General features: G+C 46.0%; 1 protein-coding gene across 1 annotated transcript in view; it reads right to left on the bottom strand.

Moving 5' to 3' along the window:
- utp4 (UTP4 small subunit processome component) overlaps nt 1-16,045 on the bottom strand; it is a 39,128-nt gene that overhangs the window by 371 nt on the left and 22,712 nt on the right. Inside the window, exons 12-17 of the mRNA XM_030730962.1 lie at nt 7,483-7,605; nt 6,913-7,069; nt 4,410-4,516; nt 4,232-4,327; nt 3,959-4,144; nt 453-563 (exon numbers count right to left, since the gene is read on the bottom strand). Of these exons, the coding sequence (XP_030586822.1) occupies nt 453-563; nt 3,959-4,144; nt 4,232-4,327; nt 4,410-4,516; nt 6,913-7,069; nt 7,483-7,605 (780 nt within the window). The remainder of the gene's footprint in view (nt 1-452; nt 564-3,958; nt 4,145-4,231; nt 4,328-4,409; nt 4,517-6,912; nt 7,070-7,482; nt 7,606-16,045) is intronic.

The raw sequence follows: 16,045 nt of genomic DNA, 5'->3' as shown, positions 1-16,045 counted from the left end.
AAGTAAGTAAATGGTATAACACTGTATGGTTAGACAGGTGAGAAAACACCATTAAAATACTACAAATGTAGATTTAATTGACTGTTTGAAGGGGACCTCATTCTTTGTGTTTTCCTCACTCACAGTGAAGAACTTGGTAATGGCACACACTATTGATGTGCGGCTGCTCACAGCATGTGGCTGAAAATGAGCGAGTGGCTATTTGCTAGTACTGCTGGCAAACATTGTTAGTTGCTTCTCAAACTGTGGGTTGCAAACAATCTGGTAAAAAAGTCAAATGTTGAATATCAGATTAATTCTCACGGCAGAACAAGGAAATTAGCATATGTTAGCAGGTAGCAAATTCTTCACCGTATTTTGTGCACATTGAACAGTCATGTTGCTTCACCATGAAGCCTTGCTGTTATCTGAAGAGATGAACTGAAGCTCTATGGTCAGCATAATGATCATACCTGGAAATTTTTACAGATCTTAAAGGCATGGCTTTGTCCAATCCTCTCTGGCACAGGAAGGCTCTTCAATGTCATTTGATTGCAGAGCACTGCCTTCACTTCTGGGAGAGGCTGCATGTAGATAGATACATAGTGGCAGGAAGAGATTATTGAAGACTTAAGAATGAAGAGAATTTAAAAATGCAGCCAGATCTTAAGGTGTATGATTAGTCTATTTCAGCTCACACATAAAGCCTTCTTGATCATTCTTGCGAATACTGACATCATCACAGCAAAAGCCTCTGTGAGCCCTGAGGTTTGAGAGAGATTTCTCTGCTGCCAAAATCTGATTAATTTGATGTATCTTAATATTTAAACCTTCTTTTAACTATTCAATTCAATTTTAGTTGTATAGGGGAGGGAGATAGGACAAAAGACATGCTGTAGAAGAGAGTCAGAGATTATTAATAACTCAGGATTAAATGCAGAGTGGTGTAGCAACAGAGTGAAAACCGGTGAGTGACAAAGAAACACTCAGTGCAACATGGGACCCCCCCCCCCAGCAGCCTATGGGAGAAATCTGCTCTTGCTTTCTAGTCCCTGTCAGTATTCTCGCTGCAGAATTTTGGATCAGGTGAAGGCTTTTCAGGGAATTTTAGGACAGCCTAGAAATAATAAATGCATGAATTAGCTTTTCAGCATCACTCTGATTCAGGATGTTTCTAATTTTAGATATATTGTGCAAATGCAAATGCAAAAAAAAGAAGCAATCAGTCCTACAAATTCTTTTAATACGTGCATTTAAGGAAATATCTGGGTCAAAAATAACAAGGTTCCTCACAGTGTAACTGGAGGCCAAGGTAATGCCATCTAGAGTTTCTCATTAGACACTGTGGTTCTAAGATTTGTAGTGACAGGTACAATAACTTCACTTTTATTGGAATTTAGAAGCAGGAAATTAGTGGTCATCCAGGCCAGGCCAGGCAATCTAACTAATTGATGTGTGTCATCTGGCTTCATGGATAGATAAAGCTGGGTATTATCTGCATAGCAATGAAAATGTTTGCAATGTTTTCTAATAATGCTGCTCAGAGTTGAGTTCACTGTCAGTTTTTGAGCCCCTTCCAAATGGCTGCACTCCTCACCCTCTCTCTTAAGGGAGAGGCCAGCCACCCTTTGGAAGAAGCTCATTTCTGCCACGTGTATTCGCGATCTCATTCTTTCTAACACTACCCAAAGCTCATGACCATAGGTGAGGGTAGGGATTGACTGGCAAATCGACACCATCATTTTTAAGCTCAGCTCCCTCTTTACCACGACAGACTGGTGCAGCATCCACATCACTGCAGATGCAGCCCCAATCCTTCTGTCAAAGCCCCGTTCCCTTCTCCCATCATTTGTGAATAAGACCCTGGGGCACCAACTTGTTCCTGAGCCGGAGTGGGTACTCCACCCTTTTCTGGCTGAGGACCGTTGCCTCATACTTAGCGGCGCTAATTCTCATGCCAGCCGCTTCACACTGCGAGCTGGAGGCCACCACCTGATGAAGCCAAAAGGACCGCATCATCGGCAAAGAACAGAGGTGAGATTCTGAGGCCACCAAGGCGAAAGCATTCCGCCACTTGGCTGTGCCTAGAAATTCTGTCCATAAAAATTATGAACAGAATTGGTGACAAAGGGTACACTGGATGGGCAAACTCTCACGCACACTTGAGTATCCTCGAGAGGATGAAGAGCTGGTCCAGCGTTCTGCATTGTTCCTCTTGAATCTGAGGTTCGACTAACGGATGGACCCTCCTTTCCACCACCCTGGCATAGACCTTACCAGGGAGGCTGAGGAATATGATCCCCCGATAGTTGGAGCATAACCTCCCACTGACTTCTTAAAAATGGGGACCACATGGGGTGGCTGTAGCTCAGTAGGTAGAGCAGGTCACCTACTGATCGGAAGGTCAGCGGTTCGAATCCTGGCTACTCCGGGCTACATGCCAATGTATCCTTGGTCAAGATACTTAACCCCAAGTTGCTCTCCGACCGTTCTGTCGGAGTATGAATGCGTGTGAATGTTAGGTAATTAAAAGCACTTAGCTTCGTAAAAAAAATGGAAGTGCTTGTATGAATGGGAGTGCATGGGTGAATGCAAACAGGTTGTATAAGCGCTTTGAGTGCTCATACTGAGTAGAAAAGCGCTATATAAGAACTAGTCCATTTACCATTTACCATTCACCACCCCGGTCTGCCAATCCAGTGGCACCACCCCAGATCTCCATACAATGTTGCAGAGGCATGCCAACCAAGACAGCCCTACAACATCCCGAGCCTTCAGGAACTCATCCACCCCAGAAGTCCTGCCACCAAGGAGCTGTTTAACCACCTCAATGACCTCACCCCCCCAGTGATGGGCGAGTCGTCGACCTCGTCCCCAGACGCTGCTTCTGATACAGAAGGCATGTCAGTGGGATTAAGGAGGTCCTTGAAGTATTCCTTCCACCACCTGACAATAGCCTCAGTTGAAGTCAGCAGCTCCCCACCTGCACTACAGACCATGTGAGTAGAGGACCGCTTTCCCCACCTGAGTCGCCTGACGGTTTGCCAGACTCACTTCAAGGCCATCCAAAAGTCTTTTTCCATGGCCTCACTGAACTCTTCCCACACCGGAGTTTCTTCTTCGGTCACCGCCTGAGCTGTGTTCCGCTTGGTCTGCCAGTACCCGTCAGCTGCCTCCAGAGTCTCACAGGCTAACCAAGCACGATAGGATTCCTTGTTCACCTCCGGTGGTTCGGGGATTACCACCACGACAGACACCAACCACCATGCAGCAACAGCTCTGAGCAACAACCTCAACAATGGAGGTGCGGAACATGGCCCATTGGGATTCAATGTCCTCAGCCTCCCTCGGAATGCTGATGAAGTTCAGCCGGAGGTGGAAGTAGAAGATCTCACGGACTGGGGCTTCTGCCAGGAATTCCCAGCGCACCCTCAAAATACATTTTGGGGCGCCAGGTCTGTCCAGCATCCTCCCCTGCCACCTAATCCAACTCACAACCAGGTGGTGATCAGGTGACAGCTCAGCTCGTCTCTTCACCCGAGGGTCCAGAACATATGGCTGCAGATTGGATGATATGATTACAAAAAAAAAAATGCTACCTAGGGTGTCCTGGTGCCAAGTGCACTTATGGACATCTAAACAAACCCAAATATGGGAAAAAGTATTTCTCATTATCAACATCTCAAACTTCTCTGAAAGCTAGTTCAAAATTCAGCAGTGTGTGACAAAACCATTGTTGAATTGTTTGTAATGATGTAGCCTGAAATTGAAATTCATTAAAAAAAAAAAAAAAAGTGGTATTAGCATCATGATTCAGGGCTGCCGCTGGTTCTGGACATCCTATCATTAAAGTTTACCAAGGCCATTAAATCTTATTCAGATTTTCCTTCAGCACTCGGTTCAAATAGTTATCGACTCAATCTTTGCAAGTTACATCAAGGCACACAGATGTCAGTGTGCATGACAAACACACACATACCAGACTCTGGTCAATGATGCAGAACATGAAGGTGTCGTGCAGAATGATGTGGTCTGGGTTCCTGGGATTGAAGGTGATGTGGGTTATGGGTGTGTCCCGCTCCAGCCACAGGGAATGCAGTCCTTGTGTCTGCAGTTTTCGACTCCATTGTGTGTACTCCTTCTGCACCAAGGAGAATTCAAAGATCTGCACCGTGACACAGAACACACGGTGTTAAATAATCCGCTGGTTATTATGAGATTTGAGCAAAACAAAATCTAAATCAGGTTTGACCTGCTGGTCGGCATGCACAGAGATGAGATTGCTGGTCACTGGGTGAATGGCGATGGCAGTGGGGCAGGAGCTGTACACTGGAACCATACAGTGGAGCTGCAAACAAACAAATTAAAACATTACTGCTGCTTTGGATGTCCTACCCATCGATTCTACCCATCAAAAATTCAAAACTCACCTTCAGCTTGTGAAGGTTGTAGATGTGGATCTCACAGTCTGTGTTTGCTGTAGCAAGCCATTTACCATCATCACTGGCAAAAAGCAGGTGGACTGGCTGTCTGGAACCTTGATAAACACACACACAGACCAGTTATTCAAAGAGTTACAGTGACAAAGTACAGTTGCACGTAGCAACTGCCAGGAGTAACTTCATGAGACAGGGTTTGTTTATATGGTAAATGGACTAGTTCTTATATAGTGCTTCTGTACTCTTGAGCACTCAAAGCGCTTATACAACAGGTTTACATTTGCCCATTCATACAAGCACTTCCATGTGTAACTAAGCTAAGTGCTTTTATTGTCTAACATTCAAACACATTCACACACATTCACACTCCAACGCTTGTGTCGGAGAGCACCTTGGGGTTCAGTACCTTTGCCCAAGGATACTTTGGCATGCAGACCGGAATCGAACCGCCAACCTTCCGATTAGTAGGTTACCTGCTCTACACTTGCAATTTGCAAGAGTTGCGTCTACAGCTACAATCTAAAAAACAAAAGTTTGACTCAAGCAGGTACATCGGGTCTGTAATTTATTTTTAGGATTTTAGGATCAGACTGTAAATGCAGGGTTTTGCTGTACTGTCCTCAGACATCTGAGGGAAGCGTTTGGTGAAGTAACTTCTTTACATTTTAAAGTCAATTCAGTTTTGTTTATATTAACAGCAGCAACAGTTGCCTCAAGGCGCTTTATATTACATTATATTATATTATATTATATAGACCATACAATAATAGAGAGAAAACCCCAACAATCAGACGACCCCCTATGAGCCAACATTTGGTGACAGTGGGAAGGAAAAACTCTCTTTTAACAGGAAGAAACCTCTGTTAGAACCAGGCTCAGGGAGGGACATCTGCTGCAACTGGTTCACACTCTGTTTATACTCCACCCTGCATTTAATCATAAGCAGAAGTGGCAAAAGTACAGACATTTTGTCCTTAAGTGCAGATTCTTGTATTAAAAATACAAGTATAAAAGTTTAAGTACTGATTCAACTTCTTTACTTGAGTGAAAATGAAAAAGTACAGGCTCTCAATTCCACTCAAAGTAAGAAAGCAAAAGTAGCTCTTTGGAGGACATTTCTACCAGCTATTTTTGTGCAAAGCTAACTGAACCTTATGCTATATACATGTAATAATAACACAATATTATTACCTATCAGTAGATATTAATGAAAATGCGGCTTATGTAACCCACTTGCCACAAACTTCAATAAGAGCAGTAAATTTAGTTGAAAATAATGAGCAATAATCACAAACTAACCACCTCCTATTACGTGTTTTAATTCACTTTTTATGTAAATAAAAAGCTCACAGTTTGGGAACCACTGCTGTTGACCTTTGTCCAATGAATACTCAGATGCTTAAGTTTCAGAAGAATTTTCCAAAAAATAATGAAGGAGTAGCAATTGACATTAAACATCAATGTACAGTTTTAATTAAAAATCTTTACAATTTGTGAAAATAATCAAGCAATATTTTGTAGACCATTGCCTAATGAATATTCATACTAAGTCTCAGAAGAACTGTCCAATAAATTAAGGGAGTAGTAGCAATTTAAGCTAAACAAATTCATCTCTATCATTTTGTATAGATTTCCAATGAATACTTGCAGCAAGTTTCAGAATATTCAGCCAATAAATGAAGAAGTAGTAGTCACTGAAGTTACACATAAATGTGCTGTTTATCTTCATAATTTCACAAATTTGTAAAAAAAAAAAAAAAAAAAAAAAAAAAAAAAAAAAAAAAACTTTAAAGGAAAATGAAGCATTTTGTAGGGAATGTCACACTGAATACTCATCAAGTTTCAAACAAGTTTCCCTAGTTTCAGAAGGTTTCAAAAATAAATGATCGAGGAGTAGCAAATTTAGCAAAAAGTTGAATTATCTTCAAAATTTTAAAGATGGTTTAAATTAAAAATGTTTTTAAAATAAACAAACGCAACATGGAACAGGTGCCAGCACTCAGCTGTTTGGGATTTTTAATGGGTGAACAAGTGTGTGACGTTTGATGGGTGTAGCTTGAATTGTTTCTATCTATGATGTTAACTTGAACAGCCTAGGTGAGACCATTCGAGTTACTGTGTCCACAAAACTTTCAGGAAACTTGACTTCTGATATTTACCTTTAGGCCAAAGTTTACGAGTTTCAAACTCATCCAAGATTTTCAGTAGATGCAACTCGTTAGAACCGTACAGTCTCTGTTTTTGCCTTATATAATGTTTTTCCATGTATGTTTGCACAGTTCAATAAATTGCTGCACTTTTAAAGCCGGCCTCAAGAGGCCATTACAGGAACTGCAGTTTTTGGCACTTAACCCCAGAAGGAGCTCCTTTGCTTTCAGAATATTATGCCATGTGCCTAACATGCTGTGTGCCTACCGCACTGTCATATTAAGATCTCTGAAATGTGCTGCTCAGCACTTCCTGAAACCCATGAAGAACCTGACCTTTCACTCACCTGACTTATGTTGGAGAGTATGAAGATATTTGCACTCCAGCTGGTTGACAGCAACAACAATAACTGAAGATTGGCGAGAGGACGCAAAGAGTTTGGAGGAGTCAGAGGAGAAGCAGAGCTGGTGGGCTGAGCGAAGTTCTTTAGGTAGTTTGGACACCTGGAGGGACGAAGACGCAGAGGAGACAAAGAGTTCACCATACTCTTCGTTGCATATAATTAAGGACATAATTTCCCGACATTAAAACCCCAGGGATTATTTGAGTAGATTTACATGCAATAAGCAGTGTTGGATGGTATATTGATATATCCAGTGAAAATTTTTTTATTAAAAAAAGAAATTAAAATCCAAAAAATAAGCAATATTTGATATGTATATTTCAGGCTGAATCTTTTAAAAGACTGAGTCCTTTAAAGTAGAAAAAATATATATATTTTTTTACAGCAGTTTTTAGGAAGATGACACTTTTTGTCCTTAGGATCAAATGTGTTATGCTCCACCAGTGAATAGGCAACATGGCAACACACAATGTCACAGGTATGCTGTGCTGCTGAGTGCACTGAGGGACCCACCTTCTTGATCCCGATGTTGTTGCTGTTGTATTGTACTCTGTAGAGACAAACACTGGAGACAGTGGAATATGCCAGCCAGCCTCCACATGCAGACAAAGCACTGCAGCAGATATGATCTTCTCCCTGTGGGAGGCAGCACACAGTTAAGAGTCACAGTTGAAGTTTCTTCAGTCCGACTGAAAGGAAACAAAAATTAGCTACATGAAACACTTTATTAACTGTATCAGTGATCTCTATCTAGAGATACTTGCTGATTAACCCAGTCATCCTCCACATTGTGCAGCTTCACTTGCATGCAGCAAGATGACTTTCTTTGCATGTGGTCATGTTTACTGGAACCTGAGTTCACAAACAAGCAGCTGAAATAAATAAAGGTCCTGTGGATACATGTATTCATGGTTTGAGTAACACCCCAAGGGGCAAATAATGTTTTGCTGGACTCCTATCGACTTCCACTACACAGGGCAGTTTCATCATTTCCTCAGGCACCCAGAAGCCAGCCTGTACTCTAGAGTTGAAATAATTAATCAATTCATCTATCTATGGCCAATTTAAGCACCAAGATTAACTGGTAATGTCTCCCATCTAAAGGGTTACTTCTGCTGAGTGACTAGCACTCACAAACCCAATAAGCAAGTTAGTAAAATTGAGCTTTAGGAAAAACAAAACACTATCAACTGTTTTTTAAAGAATACACTGATGTTTGTTCCAGTATTAGTAGCTTTCCTATGAAGGAAGAATATGACCAACATGACTGGTTATGTGTGTGAGGACACAGTGAAATCTATCAGTTTTATTTTTATATCTTTGCACACATATGATCACCCTTTGCTACTGGAGAACAAATTTGCCATGGACAGTTTTCAGACTCATCAAAACAGACTTGTTTTTCACTGCCGCTTGAACACAGCTCGGATCCCAGCATACCTCCATTGCTGCTGGTCAGGAATTTGACATTGGTTCTGAAGCCGCACTGGAGAAAGCGGGGTTTCTCATGCTGTTTTGTTGGCTTCAGAGGAACCGGAGACCTGGATTTATGGGAGCTTCACTCTTGGGCTGCCTCCAGTCAGGTTTGCTTGAGATTTAGAGTTGGGCGAGTCTCTACACTTACTTCTATTTCCCACCCAGGTTGCCACCTGTTGTGGAAAGCTACGGCTCATCACGGCAGGAACCCAGAGTTGCTGCGCAGCTTACTCCACCCTCCGAATTCAGTCCCGAACCTGGTCTCTACACATGCTCCTGTGGACTTCTCTGCTAAAATGATGGTTCTTTTTCTAACTTCGTTCGGTGTTTCACTATGGGAATCGCCTTGGCGTGACCAACTACGGAAGCTCCAATGACACCACGTCTGTCTGCGACAGACCTGCCAAGCCGTGCTCAGGGCCCCGCCCCTCCTACTATCACGGCTGACCAGCTCCTCCCTACTCATTCTCGCTTTCTTCCCGTGAGAAACTACATCGGGCTCCCTCAGCGCGCCCAGGCTGGCTTGGTTAGCTGTTTAACAGTTCTCAGGCGTCCCGTAGAGGAGTACGTCGCCGAACGCAGTTCTCCAGTTTTCAGTCTGGATTGTGCTGAGTAAGTCCTTCGAAAGAAGTGTACTGGTAGTTATACACCCTGGACAGCGACCGCGTCGTGGCGAGCTGTCTTCAGCGGTCACCTGGTTTTAATTAGCAGGGTAGCCGTTGTGTGTGTGTGTGTAACTTGGGCTAACGCGTCACGGCGAGCTTTTCGGTGTCCGGCTAGCATTAGCTTGTTAGCGGGTCAGTACCGTGTTAGGTCTGGCTAGTATTAATTTGCTAACCGACCCTAAACAGTGTTAGGTTTCAGTTAGCATTAATTTGTTAGCTGGATCAACTGGTAGAGCTCAGCTAACGTGTCACGACGAGCTGACTCTCACGGCGACTAGCTCGGACTTAACCCCGTTGCTAGCGCTAGCTACAAACAGGCTAACGTGTCACGACGAGCCTTGTATAGCTCAGTCTCACCATCTTTCCGACCACGATGGCTACGGCTCCTACCCCCGCCAAAGGGTCAGAACCGAAGGCCAAAGAGGCTGCATCCCGCCCATGCCCCGCATCATGCGGTGCTTCCATTTCGGGCAGGGACTCTCATCCGATGTGCATAGCTTGCATGGGTGCTAAGCATGCTCAAACTTCTCTGGCGGACCCGCAAGGTTGCTCTCATTGCGCCTTGATGCCAGAGAAAATCCTGGAAAGGAGGTTGAGAGTAGCAGTGGCTAACAGCCAGGACCCCTGTCTGTCAGCCAACAATGCTACGATTGATATCCATCAGCCGACAGCCACAACGAGCTGGGCGGACATAATGGAGGAAGTGTCCCCGGTTATGCCCCAGTTGTTCGAGGGGCTCCTCGACCCAACTGAGGGTGAGCCGGCGGATGAGGATGCGGATGGCGATGCCAACTCCGACCTCCTCGGCCTAGAAGACATGGAGGAAGAGGAGGATGACTCCACCTTCCCTGCCCAGCAGTCCAGGCCCCCAAGTGGGGCTGAAGCTGTACCCCCAGTGGACAGCAACTTGTATGATGTTTGCAAACGGGCTGCTGCCAAGCTGGGCATCACATGGCCAGCAGCCCAGGCGGCTGAAGGGGCAGAACGTGACCTGTATGATGGCAAGAGGCTCCCTCCAGCCTCACCACCTGCAAAGCAGCTTCTGCCAGCAGTGCCTGCTTGCATGAAAGAAATGAGTCGCTATTGGTCTAGCCCTTTTAAGAGCAAGCTTCCTACCCAGGGCTGCTCTAAGCTGGAGATGCAAGGAATGGGTGAGCTGGGGCTGACCGGACCCCCAGCAGTTGAGCCTTCAGTGGCTTATCACCTTCACCCTAACCGCAGGTCAGTTTCAGCTTCTTCTAATATTTCTCTGCCCAGTAAGATGGATCGCCTCACCGCATCCATCTATCAAAGGATGTACAAATATTCAGCACAGTCGGTGTGTTCCCTTAATGCGGTTACACTGCTGTCAGCTTATCAGGCAGAGATTTTAGAGGACATGGGCCGTCAACTGGACTCGGGGTCTCCAAACCCGGCCCTCTGGGATGAGATCTGTGTGGTCAACGATCTCATCCTACGCTCCTCCAGGGGAGCAGTCCAGGGTTGTGGGCGTGTAATGGGTCTTGCAGTCTCAGGTGAGAGAGCTTTATGGCTAAACCTGTCAGGATTGGGAGACACTCAGAAGGCTGAAATCATGGATGCAGCCTATGACCCAGCCAAGGGTCTCTTTGGCCCAGCTTTGGAGAAAATGAGAGAGACAAGCACTCTCAGAAAGCAGGAGGGAGAAGCTTTCAATCTCTGCTTACCCAGAAAAGTGAACCCACAATCTCACCAGGTGCCTAGAGTAGGCTTCGCAGCAGCAGCTGCAGCCGTGAGGGGTAGGCAGAGTGGGGCTAAAGTTCAGAGGCAAGCGGCAAGACTGCAGCCTTCCCACCAGGTCAAGGCAGAAAACCCAAGGCCTTGGGGCAAACACTCCTTTGCAGCAGCTGCTGCAAAGAACCGAACGTCACACCCCGGGGAAGGGAAGAAGAAGCGTTCAGCCTAGCAAGCCTGCAACGTTGTGCATCACCTCTCTCTCCTCCCTCAAAGAGGAGGAAGGTGCTGGAAGAGGCAACCACACCTCCCAGGGTTCATGGTTCAGAGGCTCCTGGGGTTCCCAGTTCATCAGGAGCCCTCTCTCGGTTCCCACACCTAGTTCAGAGAGAGGAGATGTGGGGTCAAAGGTCGCAGTGTCACCATGCACTTCCCCGGTTTCATTATTCACTTCAAAGCAATCTATCAGTGTCACCAAGCACTGCCCAAAGTTTTCAGACACTTCATTGTGTTTCGGGGGTTCAAAAAGAAATAAAGTGTGCATTCCTGCAACCAGGCAGTTTGCCAAGGGCAGAATGTCCCCCCAGTTTAAAGAAAATGAAAAAAATGAAAGAAAGTCACTGTCATGTCACTACGTTCCCTGCGGAGGGAGCTGGCGCTCTTCGCGAGGGGGACACCTCCATGCGGGAGGCAGAGGTGACGTCACACGTGTTCATGGGCCCGCTCTCTGCGCGGCTGGAGCAATGGCGCGCATGCGCAGTCCATCCCTGGGTTATGGCCACCATTTCCCAAGGATACAGGCTTCAGTTCGCAATGAAACCACCGAAATTCAACGGAAAGTTGATTTCAGTGGCCAAGGGAGAGTCAGCAAGCGTATTGGAGGACGAAATTGCTTCCCTGTTACGCAAACAGGCGATCAGAGCGGTCCCGAGCGAGGAGGCTCAGCAGGGCTTTTACTCCCGCTATTTCCTCATTCCAAAAAAAGAGGGTTCCTCTCTCCGGCCCATTTTAGATCTACGTGTATTGAACAAACACTTGAGAAAGTACACGTTCAGAATGCTCACACACAAAGCGCTCTGTCGGGCCGTTCACCCAGACGATTGGTTTGTGACAATCGACCTCTCAGACGCATATTTTCACATCGCCATTTATCCTCCACACAGGAAATATCTCAGGTTCGCCTATCAGAACGCAGCATACGAGTTTCAGACTATCCCACTCGGGCTATCATTAGCCCCAAGGGTGTTCAGCAAATGTGTGGAGGCAGCGCTGTCTCCGTTAAGGAACAGCGGCATCAGAATATTCTCTTACATAGACGATTATCTGATATGCTCCCGATCGCGGGAGCAGGCGATCAGAGATTCCAGGGTGGTGGCAAACCACCTTACGGAGCTCGGCTTCAAAATCAACCTGGAAAAGAGCCGCTTGAAACCCGCACAGTATACGGAATATCTGGGGCTCATTTTAGATTCCAGATCTTATCGTGTCACGCTTTCAGAGCGCAGGATCGCATCCTTCACTCAGTGCCTCTCCCTCTTTCAAGTGGGGAAAGTCGTGCGTTTCCGGCTCTGTCTCCGCCTCCTCGGCCTTATGGCCTCGGTAATAAATGTGGTGCATTTGGGGCTGCTTATGATGAGGGATTTTCAGCGTTGGGTCACGTCCCTACGTCTGTGCCCTCACCGCCATCTCGGTCGCAGTGTAAAAATAACACCGTCATGTATAGCGGCTCTCCAACCTTGGAGGAACCCAGCAGCTCTTGCGGCGGGAGTACCTCTGGGCGCGGTGTCATCCAGGATGACCCTGACCACAGATGCATCTCTGTTAGGGTGGGGCGCAACCATGATGGGGAGGGCAGTAAATGGTGTTTGGTCTCGGAGGCTCTCTCGGGCTCACATCAACATACTGGAGCTGCACGCAGTGCGCTTAGCTCTAAGGCATTTTCTGCCGTATCTCCAGGGTCGACATGTTTTGGTGAAAACAGACAACTCTACAGTAGTTGCTTATATCAACCGCCAGGGTGGTACTCGTTCCCTGCAGTTGCACAGACTGGCCAGGGAAATAATTGTGTGGAGCAGCACAAAATTCCTCTCCCTTCGGGCAACTCACGTGCCGGGTATTCTGAACAGGGGGGCGGACCTCCTGTCCAGAGGGAACCCGTTGTTCGGAGATTGGCGACTTCACCCGCAGGTGGTGGAGCAGATATGGCAGAAATACGGCCGGGCTGCCGTAGATCTCTTCGCCTCGCAGGAAAACACACATTGCCCACTGTTTTTCTCCCTGTCAGACCCAGTCGCCCCACTGGGCATGGACGCTCTGGCCCACCCATGGCCAGACACACTGCTATATGCCTTTCCGCCTCTCAGCCTTATCTCTCCAACCCTAATCAGAGTGAGAGATCAGGGGCTGTCGCTAATTTTAATAGCGCCACGGTGGCCGTCGAAACACTGGTTAGCAGAAATAATTCAGCTCCTGGCGGGCGAACCGTGGCCGCTCCCCATCCGCCGGGACCTTCTGTCTCAGGCGCGAGGGGAGATATATCATCCTCACCCAGACCGGGTGGCTCTGTGGGCCTGGCCCGTGAAAGGTCGAATTTGAATGCTGCGGGTCTGCCTCTGAAGGTTATTGACACCATTCAGAATGCAAGAGCTTCCTCCACACGCTCTCTTTACAGTTGTAAATGGCGTGTTTTTGAAGAATGGTGCTATGAAAGGCAGGTTATCCCTTTTCAGTGCTCTGTGGTGGAGTTGCTGTGTTTTCTTCAGGATTTGCTGGACGGAGGGAAAGCTTTTTCCACAATAAAGGTCTATTTGGCAGCTATTTCAGCCTGCCATGTGGGATTGGGTGATAAACCTATTGGTCAGCACCCTCTTGTGTGTCGCTTCATGAAGGGGGCACGCCGTAAGCTCCCAGTCTCAAGGCCACTGGTCCCATTATGGGATTTATCACTGGTTTTGGATGCACTCTCCTACCACCCCTTCGAGCCAATCGAGGCTGTAGGGTTGAAATTTCTCTCACTTAAAACCGCTCTGCTGCTGGCTCTAACTACAGCCAAGCGAGTTAGTGAGTTACAGGCTTTGTCCATTCACCCCTCTTGTTTACAGTTGGCCCCTGGTCTTACTAAAGCATGCCTGAGGCCAAACCCAGCCTTTGTCCCTAAGGTGATAGAGTCATCATACAGGTGCCCCACAGTAGAACTGCTGGCATTTCACCCCCCGCCTTTTTCCTCTGTAGAGGAGCGCAGGCTTAACACATTGTGCCCTGTGCGGGCCTTGGGGTCATATGTGGACAGAACAGCTGGGTTCAGGAAATCTGATCAGCTGTTTGTTTCCTGGGCCCACCCCCACAAGGGCAGGCCTTTGTCCCGCCAGAGGCTGTCTCATTGGATTGTAGAGGCTATAACTCTAGCCTATAGCTGTAAGAGTACTCAGCCCCCATCGGGGCTTCGAGCTCATTCTACTAGGGGCATGGCTACATCCTGGGCTTTGTTCAGAGGGGTGTCAGTCCAGGATATCTGTGCAGCAGCGAGTTGGGCTACACCACACACATTTGTGCGGTTTTATAGACTGGATGTCGCTCAGTCATCCCTGGCTCAGGCAGTCCTGGAGTCTAGTGCCTCAGGTCTGAGCTGAGATCCTGGGCAGCACTGGAGCACAGCTTCGGGAGGGCTGGCGCAATCCGGGAGTGGGCTATATCTCCCATAGTGAAACACCGAACGAAGTTAGAAAAAGAACGTTGGGTTACATAACGTAATCCCTGGTTCTTTGATAACAGAGTGAGGTGTTTCACCATCACTTCCCTCCTTGCTTGGGCACGGAAAGAAATCTGCTTAGAATGAGTAGGGAGGAGCTGGTCAGCCGTGATAGTAGGAGGGGCGGGGCCCTGAGCACGGCTTGGCAGGTCTGTCGCAGACAGACGTGGTGTCATTGGAGCTTCCGTAGTTGGTCACGCCAAGGCGATTCCCATAGTGAAACACCTCACTCTGTTATCAAAGAACCAGGGATTACGTTATGTAACCCAACGTTATGATTGTTAGCTCTATTGCTAACAAGTTCTTTATTTTAAATGACTTGTTTTGTAGTGAGAAGCTGGATTTTATGTTCATGCCTGATGTGGCAGCGTGAGAATCAAGTCTTTCACAACTTTGTCTTGGAGACTGTTCATTTTTTTTGTGCACATCAAATTTCTGGCCTTTAAATAGACATTTATATGCCACGATCTCTGCCAGCTCTAAAGCTCTTTTTGAGTTGCTTATGACAAAAATTGAACAAGATCAGCCTTTGTACAGTATTTTAATACCACTATATCTTTTCTCACAGACTTTTTTTTCTTCTACTAATAAACTGGACAGGCCCTTCATTGTTGGGGACCTCCAACACTCTTGTTGATGATTCATCTGACAGTACTGCTAAGAATTTTGGACTCTTAACTTTGATCAACAAGCATCTGGGCCTACTCATTGTAGGACATACTTTGGACTTGGTCCTCAGTTATGGTGCATTTGCATAAACAAAGTTGCTTTCATCTTGCTCTTTAAAGTCCCCTTTTACGTCATAGTCTTTTTCTGAAGTTTGTATTAAGTGCAGGCGCTTTATTGATGACTCTGTTAAGTTTTATTCTCATTTTAATTTTTCAGCCACTTCTGATGATAATGTTGAGCTCCTTGTAAACTCTTAATAAACATTGCTTTGGTATTATGGATCAGGTTGCTCCTTACAAAATGAGTCATCTTCATTGCATTAAATGACTTAAACTAGCATAATAGATAAGCTGAAACTCATCATCCTCAGAGAGCTTACCTCCCTCTGTCCTGTTTGGGTCTCTCATGAGCATTGGTCCTTTATTGCTGTCTATTATTAACAGTTCACTGCAGGTTGTGTTCTGTCCTATTTAAGCTTGCTGAGGTAATTCCTTTACTTTAAAAATCTTGATGCCAGTTCTTCCAGCAATTACAAGCTGATTTCAAAATGACCATTTATTAGCAAATTATCAGAAAAAAGTTGTCAAAACTCCATTCATCTCTTTATTATGCACATTACAGATTTCTGACCCTTTTCAATCAGGTTTTCAAAAACAGCACTCCACTGAGTCTATAATAATGGCATTGTTCTGTACTCATATTTCTTGATCTCAGCTGCCTTTGACACTGTTGATCATAATATTTTACTTAATACGCTTATGGTTTTGGCTGGTATCTCTGGCTCAGTGTTAGACTGGTTTTCCTCCTATTTATCTGAAAGGACATT

This window comes from Archocentrus centrarchus, chromosome 6 (assembly GCF_007364275.1).
Source record: "Archocentrus centrarchus isolate MPI-CPG fArcCen1 chromosome 6, fArcCen1, whole genome shotgun sequence".
Classification (NCBI taxonomy): domain Eukaryota; kingdom Metazoa; phylum Chordata; class Actinopteri; order Cichliformes; family Cichlidae; genus Archocentrus; species Archocentrus centrarchus.
This window is presented reverse-complemented; position numbering and strand designations above follow the sequence as displayed.